At 46.0% G+C, this 21,846-nt stretch overlaps 1 protein-coding gene across 2 annotated transcripts in view; it reads right to left on the bottom strand.

The window, feature by feature from the left end:
- Positions 1-19,147, bottom strand: part of LOC130123478 (disco-interacting protein 2 homolog C) — a 191,010-nt gene extending 171,863 nt beyond the window's left edge. For both annotated transcript variants that reach the window (XM_056292647.1, XM_056292649.1), the window contains exons 1-3: positions 19,088-19,147; positions 12,209-12,319; positions 4,806-4,931 (exon numbers count right to left, since the gene is read on the bottom strand). In XM_056292647.1, the coding sequence (XP_056148622.1) occupies positions 4,806-4,931; positions 12,209-12,317 (235 nt within the window). In that variant the 5' untranslated portion in view covers positions 12,318-12,319; positions 19,088-19,147. The remainder of the gene's footprint in view (positions 1-4,805; positions 4,932-12,208; positions 12,320-19,087) is intronic.
- Positions 19,148-21,846: the final 2,699 nt, after the last annotated feature.

The following is a 21,846-nucleotide window of genomic DNA, read 5'->3' as shown; positions in this document are numbered from 1 at the left end:
TATCTTTATGCTAACTTGGTAAGTAAGGAAGCAGAACAGCTGAAAGGAAATGTGAACATCGCAGTGCATCGTTGGAACCGAAGTTTTCAGAGTTCTATGTTCCCTTTAGGTGGAAATCGCCGATGTGTCGTCTGAGGTTATGTGTTAAGGAACGCCGGGAATGGAACTGTCAAATTCCTTAAATGGCAAGTAATTCCGGTCAATCATTCGCCCTCATTAAAGATTTTTAACGGTGTGCTGAGTCCTCCTTCCCCGATCTGCCCAGAGCCTGGCAGCCGGTCTGCACACAATGCCACAATTATGTGTTTTGTTGTTGTTCATGTGCACACGCAGGTCATCCATGTGACGTGGTGTGTTATGTGGGCACGCGGGTCCTTTCAGGGCAGAGGTCTGTTCACACTAATTTTAGATATAGGTCACTTACAAACATGACTATGAACAGGGAAACCAAAAGACCGGAGGTGAACAAAATTAGCAAAGTATGGGAACTGAGCAGGGCTTGTGACAAAATGTGCTATATATATATATATATATATATACTATATATTATGTGTGTGTGTGTGTGTGTGTATGTATATATATACACACATCCATTATCCATGCCGCTTATCCGAATTCAGGTGGCAGGATGCTGGAGTCTATCCCATTGGCAGCAGGCGGGGAGACACCCTGGACAGGCCGCGAGTCCATCACAGGGCCGACACATTCACCCCTAGGGACAATTTAGTACGGCCGATTCACCTGACCTACGTGTCTTTGGACTGTGGGAGAAAACTGGAGCACCCGGAGGAAACCCACGCAGACACAGGGAGAACATGCAAAACTCCACACAGAGGACGACCCGGGACGACCCACAAGGTTGGACTACCCCGGGGATATACATATATATATATATATATATATAGATAGATAGATAGATAGATAGATAGATAGATAGATAGATAGATAGATAGATAGACAGATAGATATAGATATATAATATATACATATATATATAGCTATAGATATATATAGATTTATAAATATAGATAGATAGATAGCTATAGATAGATAGATATAGATAGATATAAAAGTTTGATTGATTTGTGTATACACAGTTGCATGTACGCCCTTGTGTGGGTCACACACTTGCATGCTGCAGATTCAAAGTGTTTCTCTTCGTGCATGTTCCAGTGTTCATGTATGAGGATATGAACGTTGCGCCTGTGAGTGCACGTCTTGTCTTCTCTTCTCCCACTGTGACCTACATGTACACACAAAGCTTGTGTTTATTCATACGAAGTATTAATGGGTCAGCGACTCCGAGTCCCATGCGGCTAAACTGTTCCCATTTCCATGAAACAAGCGCCCCAGGAGTCTGGCCCACAGCCAATGAGATAAAGGCCTCATTTACATACTGTAACTCCATCGCCCATAAAATTAAATGACACCGTGCACTCCACGAAGACTTGAATGACTGCCATTGCAGCCCGACAGACTGAGCCCGCTTTACACGCAACGGATTAGCGTGACATGACCGTGTTTGCGCTGTTGTCTGTTTGGATTTCCACAAAGCCACATTACACGGTGTAGTTAGGAACTGTGTCACGTTTCACGTACCTTTATTCCTGCTCTACTCGCACCATGTAAATACCACTATATGAACTATACCAGTAGTATTACCAGTAACGTTAGCAGCAAATGATACCTCCTTGCACCCGTGTTTCACTCACAAGACCAAAATTTGCACCAACCTGACTGTATGCCATAATTTATCCAAAGAAACTGAATCAAGTGATGCCATAATGCCATCAAGTATGCCATAATGTATTATATATTAACTACATTACTAGTGAGTAATAAATTAACTGTATAACCAGTATTAGTAGTATCAGTAGTTGTATTAGCAGCATGTCTCCTTGCACCTGTTTTTCACTCGCAAGATCAAAATTAGCACCGTCCTTACAGTATGCCATCATATATAAAACACAACATATGAGCTATACCACTGGTATATTGTGCATTAATAGATCATAAGTAATGACTTAACCGTATTAACTGGGTTTGTTAGGGAGTTGTTCCTTATCTGATGTGGGGGTCTAAGGACAGGATGTTGTGTTGCTGTAAAGCCCACCGAGGCAACTCTGTAATGTGTGATATTGGGCTACACAGATAAAATTGACTTGACTGTATAACTAGTAATAGTGGCATTAGTAGTAGCAATAGCAGCACATAATGCCTCCTTGCACCTCTTGTTTTTTCACTAACAAGACCAAATTTGCACCGGTGTGCAAATCAACATTTTGTTATTCGTGTACACGTGCTTTCTTTGAGCAACGACAATAAAAATACACTCAATTGAATTTAACAAGTCGATGTCATCTATCTCATCTACTTCACGCTGACGCGGATTTTGGCTTTGGGGGTCCATCTGAGGGCCGAATGTAGTTGTGACGTGGCAGAATTGTAAATGGGGGGACAATAAAACACATAAGATGAATTTTAATTTTCTCCTGAAACAGACTAACAGAATATCCTTATTTTGCCTGGAGCCGTGAGGCACAAAAGGTGATATTAGCTGATAAATGGGTGAAAAAATAATTGACTTTTGGGCGTCCGGGTAGCATAGAGGTCTACTCCGTCGCCTACCAACACGGGTATCGTTGGTTCGAATCCCCGTGTTACCTCCAGCTTGGCCGGGCGTCCCTACAGACACAACTGGCCGTGTGTGGGGGTGGGAAGCCAGATGTGGGTATGTGTCCTGGTCGCTGCACTAGCGCCTCCTCTGGTCGGTTGGGGTGCCTGTTCGAGGGGGGAGGGGGAACTGGGGGGAATAGCGTGATCCTCCCAGATGCTACGTACTATGTCCGCCTGGTAAAACTCCTCACTGTCAGGTGAAAAAATAAAAAACAGCTGGCAACTCCACATGTATCGGAGGAGGCATGGGGTGGTCTGCAGCCCTCACCGGATCAGCAGAGGTGGTGAGACAGTGACCAGGATGGCTCGGAAGAGTGGAGGAATTGGCCAGATACAACTGAGGAGAAAAGGGGGGGGGGCTTCTTTTTTTTTTTTTACTTTTCATGAAAATTCAGACTTCATGATCAGGTTAAAATGCCACAGCCATAACTTCAGTGAAATTGAACTGTTTCTCCATTCTGAAGTGAGTTATTGACTGTTGTGACTGATGACCCACAATGTCAATACAGCCGAGCAGCCCAACTACCCCCAGCTGTCCAACATGTCGATGGAGAGGGACTGTCCCATTCAATCACCTACTTCCCGTCGCTGACCTATGAGTCTGACTGAGTGCATATCCAGCGGATTTGAACAGTTCTGCAGAAACTCTCTTAACTTTTGTTTTCATCACAGAAACCTACTCAAAAAGGAAATGGGGTGTCCTGGTAGTGTGGCGGTCTATTCCGTTGCCTACCAACAAGGAGATCGCCAGTTCGAATCCCCATGTTACCTCCGGCTTGGTCGGGCGTCCCTACAGACACAATGGGCCGTGTCTGCGGGTGGGAACCCAGATGTGGGTATGTGTCCTGGTCGCTGCACTAGCGCCTCCTCTGGTCAGTCGGGGCACCTGTTGAGGGGGAAGGGGGAACTGGGGGGAATAGCGTGATCCTCCCACACGCTACGTCCCCCTGGTGAAACTCCTCGCTGTCATGTGAAAAGCAGCGGCTGGCGACTCCACATGTATCGGAGGAGACATGTGGTAGTCTGCAGCCCTCCCCGGAGGGGCAGACGGGATGCGGCAGTGACTGGGACGGCTCGAAAGAGTGAGGCGATTGGCCCGGTACAATTGGAGAGAAAAAGGGGGAACATTCCACACAAAAAAAAAGGAAATGGGGTTCAATTTGTCATAGTTTTGGTGCATTTATGACTGACAGGCTGGCTGACTGGTTTGCGGGCTGACAACGACCTGACAGACAAGCTGGTGGAATAACTGATTAATTGACTGACTAATTGACCGGCTGGCCGACAGTTAAAATGGATAACTGACAGACATTATTGATCCGCTGACTCATGGGACATTATCCCAAACTGCCCCTGAGCAGGACTGCTCAGTCGTAGCATCCAGTAACTCACGTTGTAGTCAGTGACCCACGCTACGTCCCTCCCTCAGACCACACCATAACACAAGAGTGTGTGGATGTCTGTGTATGTGTCTATAGTAAAATAAACTGTGTATCACAAGTTTAACTCCTATTATAAATAAGTAGTTTTTGGAGAGTCAGCAACACTGAAATATTTCATTTAATTTCATTTTCAAGTCCATTTCTGAACTCTAGTTTTATGAAATCTAAACTGCTGAGCGCGCAGTAAAATAATTTTGTCTCAAGTAATTGTGATTAAAAATTGTGCGCCAGTTTTCCATCAGGACCACTGTTCTAGCCGTGATCGCTGAAGCTCCACGAGGGGCGTTCGGGTTTTAGAGATGACAAGATGGGCTGAATAATTGGCTAGTAGCGCATCAGGGAATTAACTGATTATAATTTTTTCAACTGATTAATAATAAGTCATTTATGAAGTAAAACTACAATACTCATACATTTGCCAGTTACAGTTCAAGACTTGGTTTGTTTGTCGGTCATTTATTATCATTATTCATTATTATAAGCTGAGTACCTAGGGAGGTTTCTGACTGCTGGTCAGACTAATAAACAGTTTTGAGGCATCACGTTGGACTTGTGGAACTTGTGATGAGCATGTGTAATTATTTTTGAGACTTTATATAAACTAAATGATTATTTGAAGAAACAACTGGTGAATTCATCCATGATGAGAATGACGGTTAGTTGCAGACTTAGCGGGCTCTCCCTCACCTGGAGGTGTGTAGGCGTCCATGGAGGTCTGGACCACCAGCGAGCGGCGTTTAGACGGCATGGGGACCGCCATCTTCCTCTCTTTGTGTTTGGCCAAGGCTGCCTGCACCGCCTCCGTGTGCACGTCTGCACAGAAACACACACAAGACACAGATTTTATTAAGAAGTGTCCAATGAAATGAGATTTACAGTTAATACTGACTCCATTTAAATGACAATTATGCAACCAGTTAACCAACTAGTCTAAGAAACAAAGCTTTGAGGAGGTGGAGGCACATGCTCCAGTCAGCTCCTCATCCATTTACTAAGTAAGTTTAATACTTAGTAAACAGCATGTAGTACTGCTAGTATGCAGTATATATACTATGAGTATGTAGTATGAAGCAGAGTACTCACACACAGCCAGTAACTACTGAGGTGCTGGAGAGCGAGACCCTTAAACCTCGTGTGTTGTTTAGGAGTGTGGTTGTGATGGAATGGATTTGATTTTAATCATGTGAAGCACAGCAGCACCCAAAAACCTTCCCTGGATAAAAAATGTTGGCTGTAACTGCCTGAGGCGGGACAATTAGCGACCAAAAACCACTCATCTTGGCTTTTAGAAAACTGACCCTATCTTGCTCATGGGAGAAAAAAAATATCATGTTGTCCCTTTGTGAGACATAACCCCTTTAAAAGTTTTAAACAGGACATATTTTGAAGCAAGAGGATTTTTTTCCCCTTTTGTTTTGTTAAACTCCAGCATCAGTCTCTAGTATGAGGCAGGACTCCACTCCTCCATCCTGTTTCTTAACAAGTGAACAGTTGAAAATGCTTTGCACCTCATAAATGTTGCACTTTGGAGTTAGTGAGTATCCGCAACTTTAATTTTGAGCACTTTTTACAATATTTGGTCACCCTTTCTACATCCCGACAGCTAGCAAGTAAGTAGACGCACTGAGGAAAAAAAATTCAGTCGGATTTGCCACCCTAGGTGCTTCAACAGGGACTGAAGGTGTTCTCTCCATCTGCTCCTCAGGACGGTTCTTTGCAAGCCGGCTCCTCCGTTCGTCCCCACTTGCTGTCAACCCATTTGTCACGAGGCTCTTGCCAACATCCACCCAGGATCGCTTACATTTTAACTGAACTTCTACTTTCTATAATAAACCTCCCAAATCCCCCAAAAAGTCACCTTTTTAGAGATCAACAGGTTCGTAGTTTTGTCCGTGTCACAAGCTCCCAATTTCCCTCTCAGCCCACAGGCCCCTCCGTTGATGCTTTTTTATCGCCACCCCCAACATCAAAAGGTATCGTCTGATGTGGATAAGAGAACTTTCTCTGCTCAGAGCTCCTCATTGTTAGCTGTTGAAACATCTTGGGGGCAGGACACAGGCGAAGAAATTAACAATGCCCTATGAGATGATATTCTTCTCCGGGTCCACTCTTCACCTCTTTGTGCCAAACATGGTCTAATCCCATATAAAATTATACTCTGCACTCACTAGACAGAACTCGGACTTCCTCAAATTTAACTTGATATTAACCCGTCGGCCATAACAAAAATTTAAAAAAAATCAATCAAAAAGAATCGGTCATACTAAATTGTCCCTTGGTATGAACACGCCGGCCCTGTGATGGACTGGCGGCCTGGCCAGGGTGTCTCCCCACCTGCCGCCCAATGACTGCTGGGATAGGCTCCAGCATCCCATGACCCCAATTGGGATAAGCGGCTTGGATAATGGATAATAAACCTCTCATCGTCATTCTTCTCTTGCCATGCTTGCACCTTACACACCAAAGATGAGGCGGCATGAGTCCTTACGACCTGCTTTATTCAGCTGTCAAATGGTTTTACAGACATTTTTAACCTGTCACTGTCACTATGGGGGGGGGGGGGGTTCCTACATGCTTTAAGAAAACCCTTATTGTGCTGGTACCCAAAAATCACCTGTATCCTGTCTAATGACTACAGACCTGTTGCTTTGACCTCAGTAATAATGAAATGCTTTGAACAATGAATTAAGACATAAATCTTAACATTCCTGCCAACCTTGATCCACTACAGTTTGCTTATCGGTCAAAATAGATCTGTGGAAGATGCTGTGTCATTGGCTCTGCATACTGTGTTAAAACACCTTGAAGGAAAAACACCTATGTTAAATACCTAGCTCTGTACTTAATACCACTGTACCATCTAAATTGATGTTAAAGCTTAAGGACCTTGGTCTCCGTAATTCCCTCTGTAAGTGGTTATGTGACTTTCTGACAGGCAGACCTCAGACAATGAGAGCAGGTACCAGCTACTCGTCTACCAGAGTTCTCCACACAGGAGCACCGCAGGGTTGTTGTCTTGGTCCCTTACTACAGTCTATTGTTACTCTGCTGTTATCATGACAGCAGAGTAACATTCGCAGATGACACCACAGTAATGGGACTGATAAATAACAACAATGACGATGCTTATAGCAAGGGGGTGAGGGACCTATCCATATGGTGTCACGATAACAACCTCTACCTAAATGTTGAGGAAACAAAGGAGATAACGGCTGGTTTTTAGGAAGTCCAAAACGGTTCAGACACCAGTTTACATCAACGATGTCCCTGTTGAAATTGTTAAGAACTTCAGATATTTAGGCATTCAGATATCAGACTCCCTTCTCCTGGTCTCTAAACACCAGTTTGACCATTAATAAGGCATAACAGACTATATTTTCTGAGATGTCTTAAAAGGTTGAGAATATCCACAAAAACACTGGTCAGTTCCGATCAGACTACCATAGACAGCATCCTTACTGGAAGCATACTGGTGTGGTTTGGCAACCAGACTGAACAGGACCACCAACAACTGAGAAGGATAGTAAGAACAGCTTCAGAACTCATGAGCAACACTGCCACGGCTTCAGGACATGTACACCACCCGTTGCAGAAGGAAGGCCCTTAGTATGACGGAGGACACCAGCCACCCAGCACATGGTCTGCTCTAACTCATTCCCTCAGGACAACACTTCCAGAGCTCGGACCAGCTAACTCAGTTTTTAGCCCCCGGCGGTCAGAATAATCAACACTAGGCGCCTTACATAACTTCAGTGATTTATTATTTTGTGGGATTTCGGATTCCTTTTTATTGTTTTTGTTATTTGCTAGTATGTAGTTTTAAGGGCTGAGAGAGCCAGGGGGTATGCATTTCATTGCACTGGAAGGTACATGTTACTTTCATGTGTATATGACAATAAAAAGAACTGGAACCAGTGGTTTCCACTGTCGACTAACAGCAACTGCATATCTCCCTGTTTGTGTGGGTTTTCTGAAGACGACACCAGGCTCAGTAACTAGAGCACCATTCAACCACATAGACGATGGTCGATGGTGATTTAGTCTCTGTACTCCATGTACAGAGACTAAACGTTTCTCTGTTAGCACTGCCCAAGGATAACACATCAAATGATGTCACATAATTGGGAAGTAAAAACCTAAGACTACAGTAGAGAGAGAGAGAGAGCATTAGAAGCATTACGGCTGTAGCGGCTTGTAGATGGTTGCATCCTCATGCAGTGCTTGCTGGTACTGTGGGATAGGCTCTCTGAACAGAAAAGGACAGTTTTCTCTGTAAATGAGTTACACCAAAGCTGTTCAAGTTTTAATAGACAATATAGATCACTGATACTTCCTGCATGTGCATATTATGAGCAGTGAAATTTCCCTTTAGGTACTGTGATGGATTGGATTGATCTGTCCAGGGTGTCTCCCTGCCTTCTGCCCAGTGCATGATGGGAAAGGCTCCTGCCTCCAGTGACAATGAATTGGATTAAGTGGGAGTAGATAATGAATAAATAAATTAACATTTGTTAGGACTGAGCTTGGGTATCAAATGAGCCATGCTGAGTTTTATTCTACTCAGCCCCAACAGAGCACTTGGCATTACAATTTCACCAAGCTTCAGAGATCAAATGAGCCCTAAAGAATCTACCTTTTCTGAAACATATCTCAAATTATTCATAATCCTATGTGTAACCCTGGCTACATTTAATAACACTCAAAGGATTTTCAATAGAGGGAAATGACTGTGGACCAGTATCAGAAAACTAGGACGCCCTGAGCCCGAGGTCTGAATACCAGTAAGGAGACACAACAAAGAGAAGTTTGCATGAATGTGTACTGAACATATTAACTACAGTTCAAAAGTGCAACACAATATTTTCCCTCAGAACAACTAGAATAATAAAAGTGTGCAAAAAAACAAAAACCTTTAAAGTCGCCGAGCTCAGTCTTTTTAAGTCAGTGGCTTGATTGTTGGGGCCCAATCCGTGTGTGTATTTGTCAGTCCCACCACACCAGGAAATGGTGAGGGGAGTCCTTTCTCAGAAGGTAACAGTCTATGATTTCTCTCAAGATCCTGTGGGTTGGTTCACCATCCAGTTAACCGGAGCCTGTTCTTCAATGGGGGTTCCTGGCATTGGCCTTGCCTCAAAATCAAGCATTTACCAAAATCTGACCTATAGACAGCTCACACAGATACACCCACGCACAATTATCCAGGCAGGTTATACCTAACTTACAACACTTAGCATAAAAACAAATCACATTTTCACTTAGCTCTGTTGCACAACAATACTGCAATTCCTAAATCTCAATTCCAATGCTAAATTGGTCTAAATACTCTTAACTTTCCAAATTTAACAGCATTCACAACCAAAATTTACCCTGGTTTAAGATAATATTCATTAAACGACATTTTAAATGTAAAACGAAGGTAAATACTTTCTCTTGGTATAAATAAACTACAAAATAAATGTAGGCTGTGAAGACTATACTGTGAGCCGCCGAAGATCCGTGAGGGGGGGGGGGAATCCACAGCCAGAGGGTAACGTTCATAAAAAATTAATAAAACATGCAGAAAAACTGCATTTAATTCATCTTAAGTTTTGGCAACATTTGACCTTGACAAACCAACACACACACACACTCCTCGATTAGCAAGGCTGAGGTTCGTTAACCACGTTTTCCCTTACAGACCACGTGTGCGCTAACTCGTTAGCAAAGTCTACGGCGTGTCACATGGTAAACGTTAGCATAGCGGCTAGCCAACTTTTTCGCCCACCTCTCTGACGGATGACGCCTCCACCGACTGCGAGCATTCCTTCTTTAGTCATTGCTGAACAGTGTGGGTCTCTGCACCCTTCGTCGTCCCAGCGAGGTGATTTTAAACAGTCGTGAACGACTTCGGCCTACACAGAGTCCGGGTAACGCGGCTACTTCGTCGAAGCGAGAGCACAAAATGGACGACAGTTCCCGGTACAGAGCCTAGTTCAACCAGCAGGGTACGCTGGGAGTGTACGCCTATTGGCTAGGTTACGCAACAACGGGTCATCTAATTGGCTCATCCCTGTGTCAATCAGAATGGTAACTACAAATCAGTGCGTCGGTAAAGTATTACCCCTTCAAGCGTTTGCTTTTCCTGCTTTTCTAGCATGGCCTACATATGACATGAAACCCATGAACAGACGTAAAAGTCCTTTTGCTGGAAAGCGCACACTTTGTCAAGGGCAGTCGGAATATTTTTCTTTATATAAATGGCAATGAGACGTAACATGAATTTCACTTATCCATCCATCCATGATCCAAGCCGCTTATCCCAATTGGGGTCGCGGTATGTTGGAGCCTATCCCAGCAGTCATTGGGCGGCAGGCGGGGAGACACCCTGGACAGGCTGCCAGACCATCACAGGGCCCTCTCTCTCTCTCTCTCTCTCTCTCTCTCTCTCTCTCTCTCTCTCTCTCTCTCTCTCTCTCTCTCGCTCTCTCACTCTCTCTCTCTCTCTCTCTCTCATACTCTCTCTCTCTCTCTCTCTCTCTCATACTCTCTCTCTCTCGCTCTCTCGCTCTCTCTCTCTTTCTCTCTCTCTCACTCTCTCTCTCTCTCTCTCTCTCGCTCTCTCACTCTCTCTCTCTCTCACACATACACACACACACACACACACACACACACACACACACACACAGGGATACTTTAGTATGGCCGATTCACCTGACCTGCGTGTGTTTGGACTGTGGGAGGAAATTTCACTTATAATTCTTCCAGACAGACACATTCTGTAGTCTTCCAGTGAACCACTGACCCTTCTAATTTCCTGCTGTAGTACTGCAAATGTGCCATGGCAGACTAAAATAGTCACAGAAATAATGAATTGAATTATGAGTTGGTTGAATTTAAAAATGAAAATCTTACAAGGAGCCAATAATGCCTTGGGCTTCCAGGGAGCCCGGGGCAGCGTTTATGAATAATGCAAAAATGAGATGCAGCCCGGCCACGTCGGCACCGTGGAAGGGAACAACAAAATAGAAAAATAGCATTGAGCCAATACTATGAGCAATGTGTTTTCATTTATTCACTTTCAGTTTGTGTAGAAAAAACATTTGCAGCTTTACAGGGGGCTCTCATGAGGAGCTGTGGTATCAGACTGGATTCACTTGAGGCAGTCTCTGCCAGCATGTGCTGTTGAATTGGTGTTTCTAAAGGCAATAAAGCTCCTGTGATACGGTCACAGCTGGGTTTGTTTGCCGTGGCGTCTGTCGCAGGCACCAGACAAACACACTGAGGCCGACAGGGGAGAAGCAGCAGTCTGTTAGGGATGGTAATGATATAAGTAAGACATTTTTCTAATTGGAAAAGAATAAATTAAGGTTTGCTAAACTTGTGAATCCTTGTTCATCTTGTTTGTTTGGTTTGTGTGTGTTTGTGTGTGTGTGTGTGTTTGTTGAATCTTGTTGACATTTAAAACAGTACAACTGAAATTAGGAGATTAGATTTCACTTAATGACCCAAAAACACTTTCGTTTTTGTCTCTGCCAGAGGTCAGAGGTCAAGTTCACCTATAGAAAACCACCAAGAGAGTAGGTAGGGTTTCAGTGTCTTGCTCAAAGGTACTCTTTTGCTGTGTCATCATTTTAAACATTCTTTAAAATGACATTTTATAGACTGTTGTTTGTAAGTGCTCTTATTCCTCTTTATCTTATCCGTCTACTAGTTCTTAAATCTTTTTCCGTTTTACTATTTGTTCTTTTATATCAAATAAATTAAGTATATTCCTTTATTTGTCCTGTGAAGCATTTTGCCACAGTATAATCATTATATCAATATCACCATCATCATCCTCAATATTCATCCATCCATCTATCCATTATCCAAGCCACTTATCCCAAGTGGGGTCGCGGGATGCTGGAGCCTATCCCAGCAGTCATTGGGCGGCAGGCAGGGAGACACCCTGTATTATTATTATCATTATTATTACATTATTATCATTATCATCATTTACATTATTATTATCATTACTATAGCATGGCAGATCTTTCGTTCGTCCCTTCTCACAACGTCGGCCCACTGCTACCTAAAGTCAAGTGGCATCAGCGGACATCCCTATTTCCTACCGGATCTGTAACGTTCGTCCCGGGTGCCCGAGGACCGCCGGCGGTGGTACCGGGAGGATGAGGATGGTGTGACAGGGGTTCTCTTCTCCTGACCCGCTGAAGGGTCCATCCCTGGAGCAGGGAGAGAGAGAGAGACAGAGACAGAGAGAGAGAGAGCGATAAAATGAAAGTTTCAGTTCTGAACTCTGTGAAATAATTGTCATTATGATAAGCATGACACAATTCTCCTTAAAAACAAATCTTGAAGAACAACAAGCTTAAAAGCAGTTCAAAAGCACATAAAAAAACACAAAGCAATGAGAAGACTGCAACACAAAGCAGTTTTCACATGTTCATGTAGACCCAAAATCTACCTTATAAGGAGTCCATGTGATAACATGCCATGATAGGGGCACCCTACTTAGAATTAACAGCTGCAGTCTGACACTGCAGACGCACTTGTGGTGAGACCAGACAAAAAAATAGTGTGCATGGTGGATCAACACAAACCAGAGCAATGGTAATGACAATTTTTTTTAATAATTTGTGTTCTCTGTAAACTACATTACCAAAAGAAAATGAACATTAAAATTACCAGAATGGTATCAAAATGGCTGAGTGAAATATATTGGAAAATAAGCTTGTAGATCTTGCTAACGCAGCTATAAATTCACGATTAGTGTGGCTAGATTAGCATTAGTATCTCTAGCTTCTTCTTTAATAGTTCCATCTTAGGGGCGTCCGGGTAGCGTAGTGGTCTATTCTGTTGCCTACCAACACGGGGATCCCGGTTCGAATCCCCGTGTTGCCTCCGACTCAGTCGGGCATCCCTACAGACACAATTGGCCGTGTCTGCGGGTGGGAAGCTGGATGTGGGTATGTATCCTGGTCACTGAACTAGCGCCTCCTCTGTTCAGTTGGGGTGCCTGTTCAGGGGGGGAGGCTCAACTGGGGGGAACAGCGTGATCCTCCCACGTGCTACACCTCCCTGGTGAAACTCCTGTCAGGTGAAAAGAAGCGGCTGGCGACTCCACATATATCGTAGGAGGCATGTGGTAGTCTGCAGCCTTCCCCAGATTGGCAGAGGAGGTGGGGCAGCGACTGGGATGGCCCGGAAGAGTGAGGTATTGGCCGGATATAACTGAGGAGAAAAAAAGGAGGAAAATCCGCCCCCCGAAAAAAAAGCTTCACGCCATCACAAGAATGTAAGGGAGAGCCCAATGGGAATGGAAACCCCAGCCTTATGCCGTGCTGGTGCCTTGCACTACCAGTGATCCACACTGGGAAGTGTGGCTCACTAGTCACTCAGTAGTCATCCAAGGGAATTGAACCCTTAATCCTGGCAGTGTTAAGTGCAATGCTAAAAGTATATGGTAGGGGAAGCCATGTGCTAGTTATCTATATAACCCTAAATCCCAGCTACGGCCTCAGGGAGCTGAGAACCTTTTCAGGGAAAACACGAGAAACCAGGATCCCTCGGCCAAGACAGACAGGCATGCATGGGAAACCCTGTCTCGGTCAACTTGTTGGGTGGACATAAAAATGCAGAACATTTGGAGGGAGAAAAAGGCATCATTTATCAGGATCTTGTGGGCTGCTGTATGATGCCCATCATCATAGACCACACAGTAGTCGACCAGTAGACTGGAAAAAGTCTCCCTGGCTGTTTTGGGCCAGGCTGGATATTGGAGGGGGTCGTGAATGGACTAATCCATTTATCAGGATGTTGTGGGGGCTGGCTGTAGTCTACTTCTTAGTAAAATCAATGTTTTTTTGGGGTTTATTTTGAGACTTTCTTGTGGCATTTCATCCTATTAGGTATTTCAGACCTCAGTCTTTTGAGCCTACATTTGTTCCCTATGTTGTAAATTGTTCTTTACGGTCCCCCGTCTTCAATCAAACCTGTCCAGGGCAAGTACAGTACATACTTTATACCTGTTCTGTGTCTCTTCTGCTGAGCTGACATGTAGTTTAGTGGTTTCTGGGCTGACCTCACTTTGCTTCTAGACCCCTTGTTACCTCAAGTTTGATCAGCTTTTTCTTTTTTTCTTGTGCATTTCAGTTTGGCATGATGTCCGGTCCAGTACCAATCATTTATTATCTCATTAAATTGAGTAGGTTTTTGTGCGCTTGACCCCCGTGTCCTCGTGTGAGATTACTTGCTCCCTGCCACAGCGGGACAGGCTTAAGTGTAATGACCCTCCATCAGCGGTCTGCACCACTGAACAGAAAGGAGGGGAAGATTAATTTCACGAAGGACACTTCCTCCGCGGCGGCTGTTGACGGGACGCGAGCGGCGGCGCGTTAAACCCGGTTGTGAACCGTTATCTCTGGTCTATTAACTCTGTCTCCTATCTCCGTCACCTCCGGGGACCCGGGTCAGCGTGACTCAGCGGCGATAAAATCGCTGCAGGGATGCGACAGCTTGATTATCAGAGATGACACAGGAGTAACTGCTGGTAGGACACACACACACACACACACATAGACACACAACCTCATATAAACGCACAGAGGCATCACCCCACACCCAGATCCATAGCTGACTGATAACCATTCTCTTGTTGCTGACAGACCACTTCAGTGCTGCTGTTCTGTGGCTCTTCATCTCCCGACTGATCGGCCCAGGCTGCTGCACTTTCATCAGAGAACAGAGGAAGACCTCAATACAGCTGGGGAGGGAGGGAGGGAGGGGGGGGTTGCTCACAGACAACTAAAATATAACAGATCTAAGACATATCTCCCTTCTCCGTCCCTCTGGTAAGACGAGAGGATATCACATACATGGGGGGGGGGATTTTCCCCCCTTTTTCTCCCCCATTGTTCGTGGCCCTCCACCCCCTCCGCCGATCCGGGGAGGGCTGCAGACTACCACATGTCTCCTCCGATACACGTGGAGTCGCCAGCCGCTTCTGTTCACCTGACAGTGAGGAGTTTCGCCAGGGGGACGTAGCACGTGGGAGGATCACGCTATCCCCCCCCCCCCAGTTCCCCCTCCCCCACGAACAGGCGCCCCCCAACAGACCAGAGGAGGCGCTAGTGCAGCGACCAGGAGACCTACCCACATCCGGCTTCCCACCCGCAGACACCGCCAATTGTGTCTGTAGGGGCGCCGGACCAAGCCGGGGGTAACGCGGGGATTTGAACCGGCGTGCTGGTAGGCAACGGAAGAGACCGCCACGCCACCCGGACGCCCAATGGGTTGACTTTTTTTTTTGCATTGCATTATTGCTCACATGCAGCTTGCATGCATGCACACACACATACAGTACTGTATTTGCACAGGCATGTGCACCTGAAATCTGCATGTGCACCACATGCCAGTGTGGCAGTACTCAGGTCCTGATTTTCAGGACTTGTGACTCGACCTGGACTTGAGCACTGTTGACTCGGACTTGCATTTGGACTCGGAAGTTGTGAATGAGGACTCGGGCTTGTTAATCGATGGACTGTTTTTTTTGTTTTTGTTAAGTTTTTTTGTTTGGCCGTTGTGTCACAAAGTAAATAAAGTCCCCTTGAAGTGGAGACAGCTGTGTCATCTTGTTCCATGTGGACCGTTTTTATTCGTATGTCAGCGTTTCTATGGTGCCAGAGTGGAGCACCGGAGACCATCTTGAAACCCGGCTCAGACTCAACCTTGATGAGTCGGACTCAGGTAATGGGGACTTGACTCGGACTCGACTCAGACTCTTCTTTGGGGACTCGGACTCAACACCGGGGACTCGACTCGGACACACACACACACCAAGGTGTGGAAACACCTTGAAGGACATAAAAAGCCTCATTAATATATCTACCGCAGACGAGGAAGAGAGAAGAAGAGAAGAGACTGACTCAAGGACACTGTGACTTGATCAAATTAAACGAACAAACACACAGAAAGAGAAGAGAGAGAGAAAGAGAAGAGAGAGAGAAAGAGAGAAACAAAAAGATGAAAGTAGAGAGAGGCCCTAAGTTTAACTCCTCATATATACTGTTTTGGTAAAATAAGCCTCCTTCCTATCATTTCCAAAATGTGAGAGAAAGACAAAAAGCCAAAACAGCTACATTGATAGAGGGATGAAGAGAAGAAAACAAAGACAGAGTGACACGTCTGAGAAAGACAAAGAAAGAGACAACAAGAAGAGAGGAAGAGAAGATGTGTTAAATGTATAATGTGTATTCAAGTGTGCGGTGTACTGTAATGGGTATTGTAACTATAATTGCATCCCTGAACCAAGGGGGGGCTAAGAGTACTCGGACTCGAACCCAGGCCGCTGCAGCAAGGACCCCAGCCCCACGTGGCACGTGCTCCCCCAGGCGAGCCACGGGGCACCCCCCATTTAACTATTATTTTTCAATAAATGATTGTGATATTTTATCAAGCGTAATTGACCGCATTCATTTTTTTGACTGAATGCATTTTTATGTGGGCGGGGGGGCATGGGGGGGGCTTGATGGGCTTCTTGGCTTTGGGGCCCCCCAGGCTTTAGGATCGCCACTGAAAGGGAGCAGTGTGTCAATGCATGAGTGTATATGTGTGTCCACTATTGGCACGAGGGAATGGAAGGAAGTGCATTATGGGAAAAAGTGAGAATACAGTTAGGGACCATGCTGGACTCTGTGTGTGTGTGTGTGTGTTGGCCTCCGGGGGCGTCCCAGCACTACCCTCACCACTGAGTCTGGTGATGTGAGTTATCGGGTCCCTGGGGGCCCCAGAGGATTTTACTGGCAACGCTCCCTTTACCTACCGAGCTGATGGTCAACTAGAAAATAACACATGTGACCCATCTGCCGAGGAGGCAAGAGCAGGAAACCCCTTCAACCCACTAAACATAGGCTCTACAACCAACACACACACACTCCCCTCAAGTGCTACACAAATAAATTCTGACTGATCGATCGATCGATTGATTGATTGATTGATTGATACACAGAAGTGAAGCAGTGGCTGTCATTGCAGTGTAAATATGAATGTTTCTGTTCATCACTTCAGCATTAAGTACAATATGAAGTGAAGGCCACTTCACACATCCACCTGCATCTACCCCTGTGGTAGTACCGTTCACAGCGGTACAGACTGTAGAAGTCAGTGGCGGCTGGCCAGTAGAGGGCGCTGGGGCGCCCCTTCAAACATCAAGAGATGAAATCTACTTTAACATGTTTAATATAATGTAGTTGTGTAATGCAAATAATGATGAAATAAAAGTGTTTTTCAGTCTGTCAGCGCCTGTCAGCAGCATTAAATATTGGTTCAAATGGTATTTGGTTGGTTCCTGTCTGAATACATATACTTCTGTCTGAATACTTATACTTCCTGTCTGAATACATATACCTCCTGTCTGAATACTTATACTTCCTGTCTGAATACTTATACTTCCTGTCTGAATACATATACTTCCTGTCTGAATACATATACTTCCTGTCTGAATACATATACTTCCTGGGTGAGGGGGCGGCCAAACCATACCTCATGTAAGCCCCTCAAACTTGTGGCGAGCAGTGACCTGAGGCTGCTGTCTAATTGGTTTCTTCAGATTTTCCAGGGGCGCAGTTCTGTGCCGCCCCAGACACGCCCACTTTTATTGGCAGCGAATTGGTATTTTTTTAAATGTTTTTTAATCTAACGTGATTGGACAATTCTCGTGGCTGTCAATCATGTTCACACCCACCACCAGGCCTCGTCTCGACTGTCAATCATCCACCATCTACGAACCCTGATAGAATCTACAGGCTACATTGTCCCTCTTAATAGCTCTGTGACTGTGTGGACATTAAAGCAGGTGTGCTGCTTTGCCCCCCCCCCCACATTTTTTTAGCACCAGCCGCCACTGTAGAAGTCCTCCGTTATATAATTATTATGCATCCATCTGCATCACAGACAACTTGTTCTTGGGTTAAGTTTTCAGATTCATATTAAAGGTGTAGAGTGCGTAACCGTGCAGTTCATTCATCCTACCAGAAACAGTGTGACGTTTCGAGCGCTACCTGCTCTTCATCAGCTCTCGTGATGAAGAGCATGTAGCGCTCAAAGCATCAGGAATCACGAAAAATGTATTGGTCATTTCATCTCATGTGCTACATGCGCAAAAGAAACGAAATTCCGTTTCCCCCCCGGCCCTCCGAAAACAGAAAGAACAGAGCAACAAAAAACAAACACACAAACAGCCAACAACACAGTCCACCCAGTGCAACACAGTCCACAAACTCCACCGTGCAGGAGAAGGAACGCCAGCCAGGACGACTGTCGGAACTGCTGGTCTGCACGGGCTAGCAGTTAGCTTAGCCTGCCCCGCTTCTGCATCCCGTCAGACCGCCCTCGTTGTTTCCTCCTCAGGTGCACCCAAGGCAGGGCCGTGGTCCTTGATCCCATCAGATGCAGCAGACCAGGCGCCTCCAGCCGATCCGACGCCAGCTCTCCCAGCCAGACCCCTTGGACACACCTCCCCGCACTCCACCTCCACATGACGGCACAAACGCAGACAAAAACACTGCACAGTCGACGCTAGGCGCTAGACGCTAGGGCAGGGCCGTGGGCTAGCTGTTAACTCAGCCTTCCCTATGTCAGTGTCCTGTCAGACCGCCCTCTCCTCTTCGAGCACAGCTCCGGGCAGAGCCGTGGTCCCTGGGCCCACAGGACGCGGCAGACCAGGCTCTCCCAGCCAATCCAGCGCCAGCTCTCCCGGGCCAAGCAAAATCAACGACCAAAACAAAACTCCACACGATGACACAAACTTAAGGCACAGACGTGGACGTGGACAAAGACACTGCATAAAAGGTACCGGGGTGAGGCCGCTGCAAACGTGAGTCCACGCCGCCGTCATCCAAGACGGCGGCGTGCACATCACACCAGACACTGTGTAAATGCTCAGCTCCTGGACACGTTTCTGAACGGACGCAGAATGAAGGAGGTTTCACTACCTGGTTGTTGTGGAAGGTACGCGCCGATCACTTGGACCGCTTCTTCTCATAGCCCTTCTGTGTGATGTCACCTGCCAGAGAGACAGACAGAGAGACGGAGAGGGACACTTTGATTATGAATGTACTTTAATGCAAAAAAAACCAAACCTGACAGAACCTGAAAGAACGTACGAAAAAATGTCCTCAGGGGTCATATGTATGTCCTCAGGGGTAATCTGTATGTCCTCAGGGGTAATATCTATGTCCTCAGGGGTAATCTGTATGTCCTCAGGGGTAATCTGTATGTCTCAGGGGTCATATGTATGTCCTCAGGGGTAATCTGTATGTCCTCAGGGGTAATATCTATGTCCTCAGGGGTAATCTGTATGTCCTCAGGGGTAATCTGTATGTCCTCAGGGGTCATATCTATGTCCTCAGGGGTAATCTGTATGTCCTCGGGGGTAATATCTATGTCCTCAGGGGTAATCTGTATGTCCTCGGGGGTAATCTGTATGTCCTCAGGGGTAATCTGTATGTCCTCAGGGGTCATATCTATGTCCTCAGGGGTAATCTGTATGTCCTCGGGGTAATCTGTATGTCCTCAGGGGTAATCTGTATGTCCTCAGGGGTCATATCTATGTCCTCAGGGGTAATCTGTATGTCCTCAGGGGTAATCTGTATGTCCTCAGGGGTCATATCTATGTCCTCAGGGGTAATCTGTATGTCCTCAGGGGTAATCTGTATGTCCTCAGGGGTCATATCTATGTCCTCAGGGGTAATCTGTATGTCCTCAGGGGTAATCTGTATGTCCTCAGGGGTCATATCTATGTCCTCAGGGGTAATCTGTATGTCCTCGGGGGTAATCTGTATGCGGGACTTTCATGTAAAAAAAGGCCACGTGTACCATTAGGTTTTCTGCAGAGTAACTCGAGACCTCCTGCAACTCCCTCGCCTCCCCCCCGTCCCCCCCCCGTGCACACATAGAACACTTCCACAGCAGCGACAACAACAAGACGGACCATACCAAAGCTCTGCAGTGAGGGACGGATAGAGAGAAAGAGGACGATAGCATCACACACAGTACTTCTGAGAGGGACACGGCCTGTTTTGCTCCTACACGGGTCGACCCCAGTCTGTCATCCAGCGTTTTAAACAGAGAGTACGTAGCCTCAAAACCCCAGCCGATAAGGCTAAACGTCAGCAGCGCTCGCCGAAGGGACAGAATGGAAGACCGGCCAAAGGAGGAGGGATGAAATGACCTTTAAATGCAGTCATTTTCTCCACGGCGCCCTCTCTAAAGAGCCGCTAATCTGTGGCATCAGCACAGGAGGCCCGGCCGCGGAGAGCCTTCGCTTATCGGGCCACGCAAGTCTCTTTTATATACACGCTCCGAGGACCAGATGGCGCGCCTCGTTAGCGCGCGTGTGCAAGTGCACGCGGACGTTCGCCGAGTCCCAAAACAGCTGCAGGTGCAGGTCGATCCCCCTTCTCCCCATGAGTGCTGAACCGGCGGCCTCGCCTCGGAACTCGCTGACCGGTCTCCCAAAGCGAGGTAAGACGAGCCGAGCCGAGCCGAGCTAAGCTAGCATCAGCGCTACCTCTACACAGTAAACATCCATCCATCATCCATCCATCCATCATCCAACCCGCTTATCCTGCTCTCAGGGTCGCGGATGCTGCAGCCTATCCAGCAGCCGTTGAGCGGCAGACGGGGAGACACCCTGGACAGGCCGCCAGTCCCACCACAGGGCCCATGCAGACTATGCAGACCAGTGTTTCTCAACCCAGTCCTCAAGGACCCCCTATCCTGCATATTTTCTTTGCAACCCTGCATAGGTACCTGTTTGTAGTTATTCAACCAATCAGCAATGAATGTTGCACACCTTGCATAATTAAGTGCTGCGAGATGATTGGTCGAGTAAGTACAAGCAGGGCTACCTATGCAGGGTTACAATGAAAATCTGCAGGATAGGGGGTCCTTGAGGACTGGGTTGAGAAACACTGATGTAGACTATGCAGGGACTTCTTATTCCGGTTCCACATGGTAATTATGCTTTTGAAGACAATATAAGAGTATATACATAAATCTGTGTAAATATGCACTTACAAACAGTAGTAATACCAGTGATTTAGAGTACCGGACGGTGACATCAGCAGCATACAACTGGCGTCACCCTGAGAACGATGCCTATTTTTTTTTTAAATGGCATCTTCAGCTCTATAAGCCAATGACAGCGGAGAATCTGAGTCAGATATCATGGCTGTCGAGTATTTCGCAGCCACCAAGTTGTGCATGTATTTATTACAGTTAATGTCCTGGTACCATTCAGAGGAAATGCCACAATATTACTTTTTGCAAGATACCACGCAGGAAAAGCATCTTATCTAGATCTGAAAAGATCTTATCACGACTTTTTTTGGTGCAATTGGTCTGAAACTCATTTTAATGCAAATATGTGCCCGTTTAGGAGCAACATCCCTGAAAATAAACAGTCCCAACATGGAGCATGTGAAGCTGGGACATCCTGAAAATAAACAGTCCCCAACATGGAGCATGTGAAGCTGGGACAGAGCGAGGACATTTCTGGTGTCTTCTGACAGAACGGTCCCCGGGACAGGTAAGATGAGAACAACGTTCTTTCAGAAGACCCCTGCAGAACCCAACGTCACCCCCAATATCCATATATCTAATACACCATAAAGTACTCTGCATCCATATATATATATATATATATATACTAGAAGAACCCCGCTACCATGTAGCACAAACAGGCTCTAAC

The sequence above is a fragment of the Lampris incognitus genome, chromosome 14, assembly GCF_029633865.1.
Source record: "Lampris incognitus isolate fLamInc1 chromosome 14, fLamInc1.hap2, whole genome shotgun sequence".
NCBI classification, from domain to species: domain Eukaryota; kingdom Metazoa; phylum Chordata; class Actinopteri; order Lampriformes; family Lampridae; genus Lampris; species Lampris incognitus.
The sequence above is the reverse complement of the archived record's forward strand: the minus strand, read 5'-3'. Positions and strand labels throughout refer to the sequence as shown.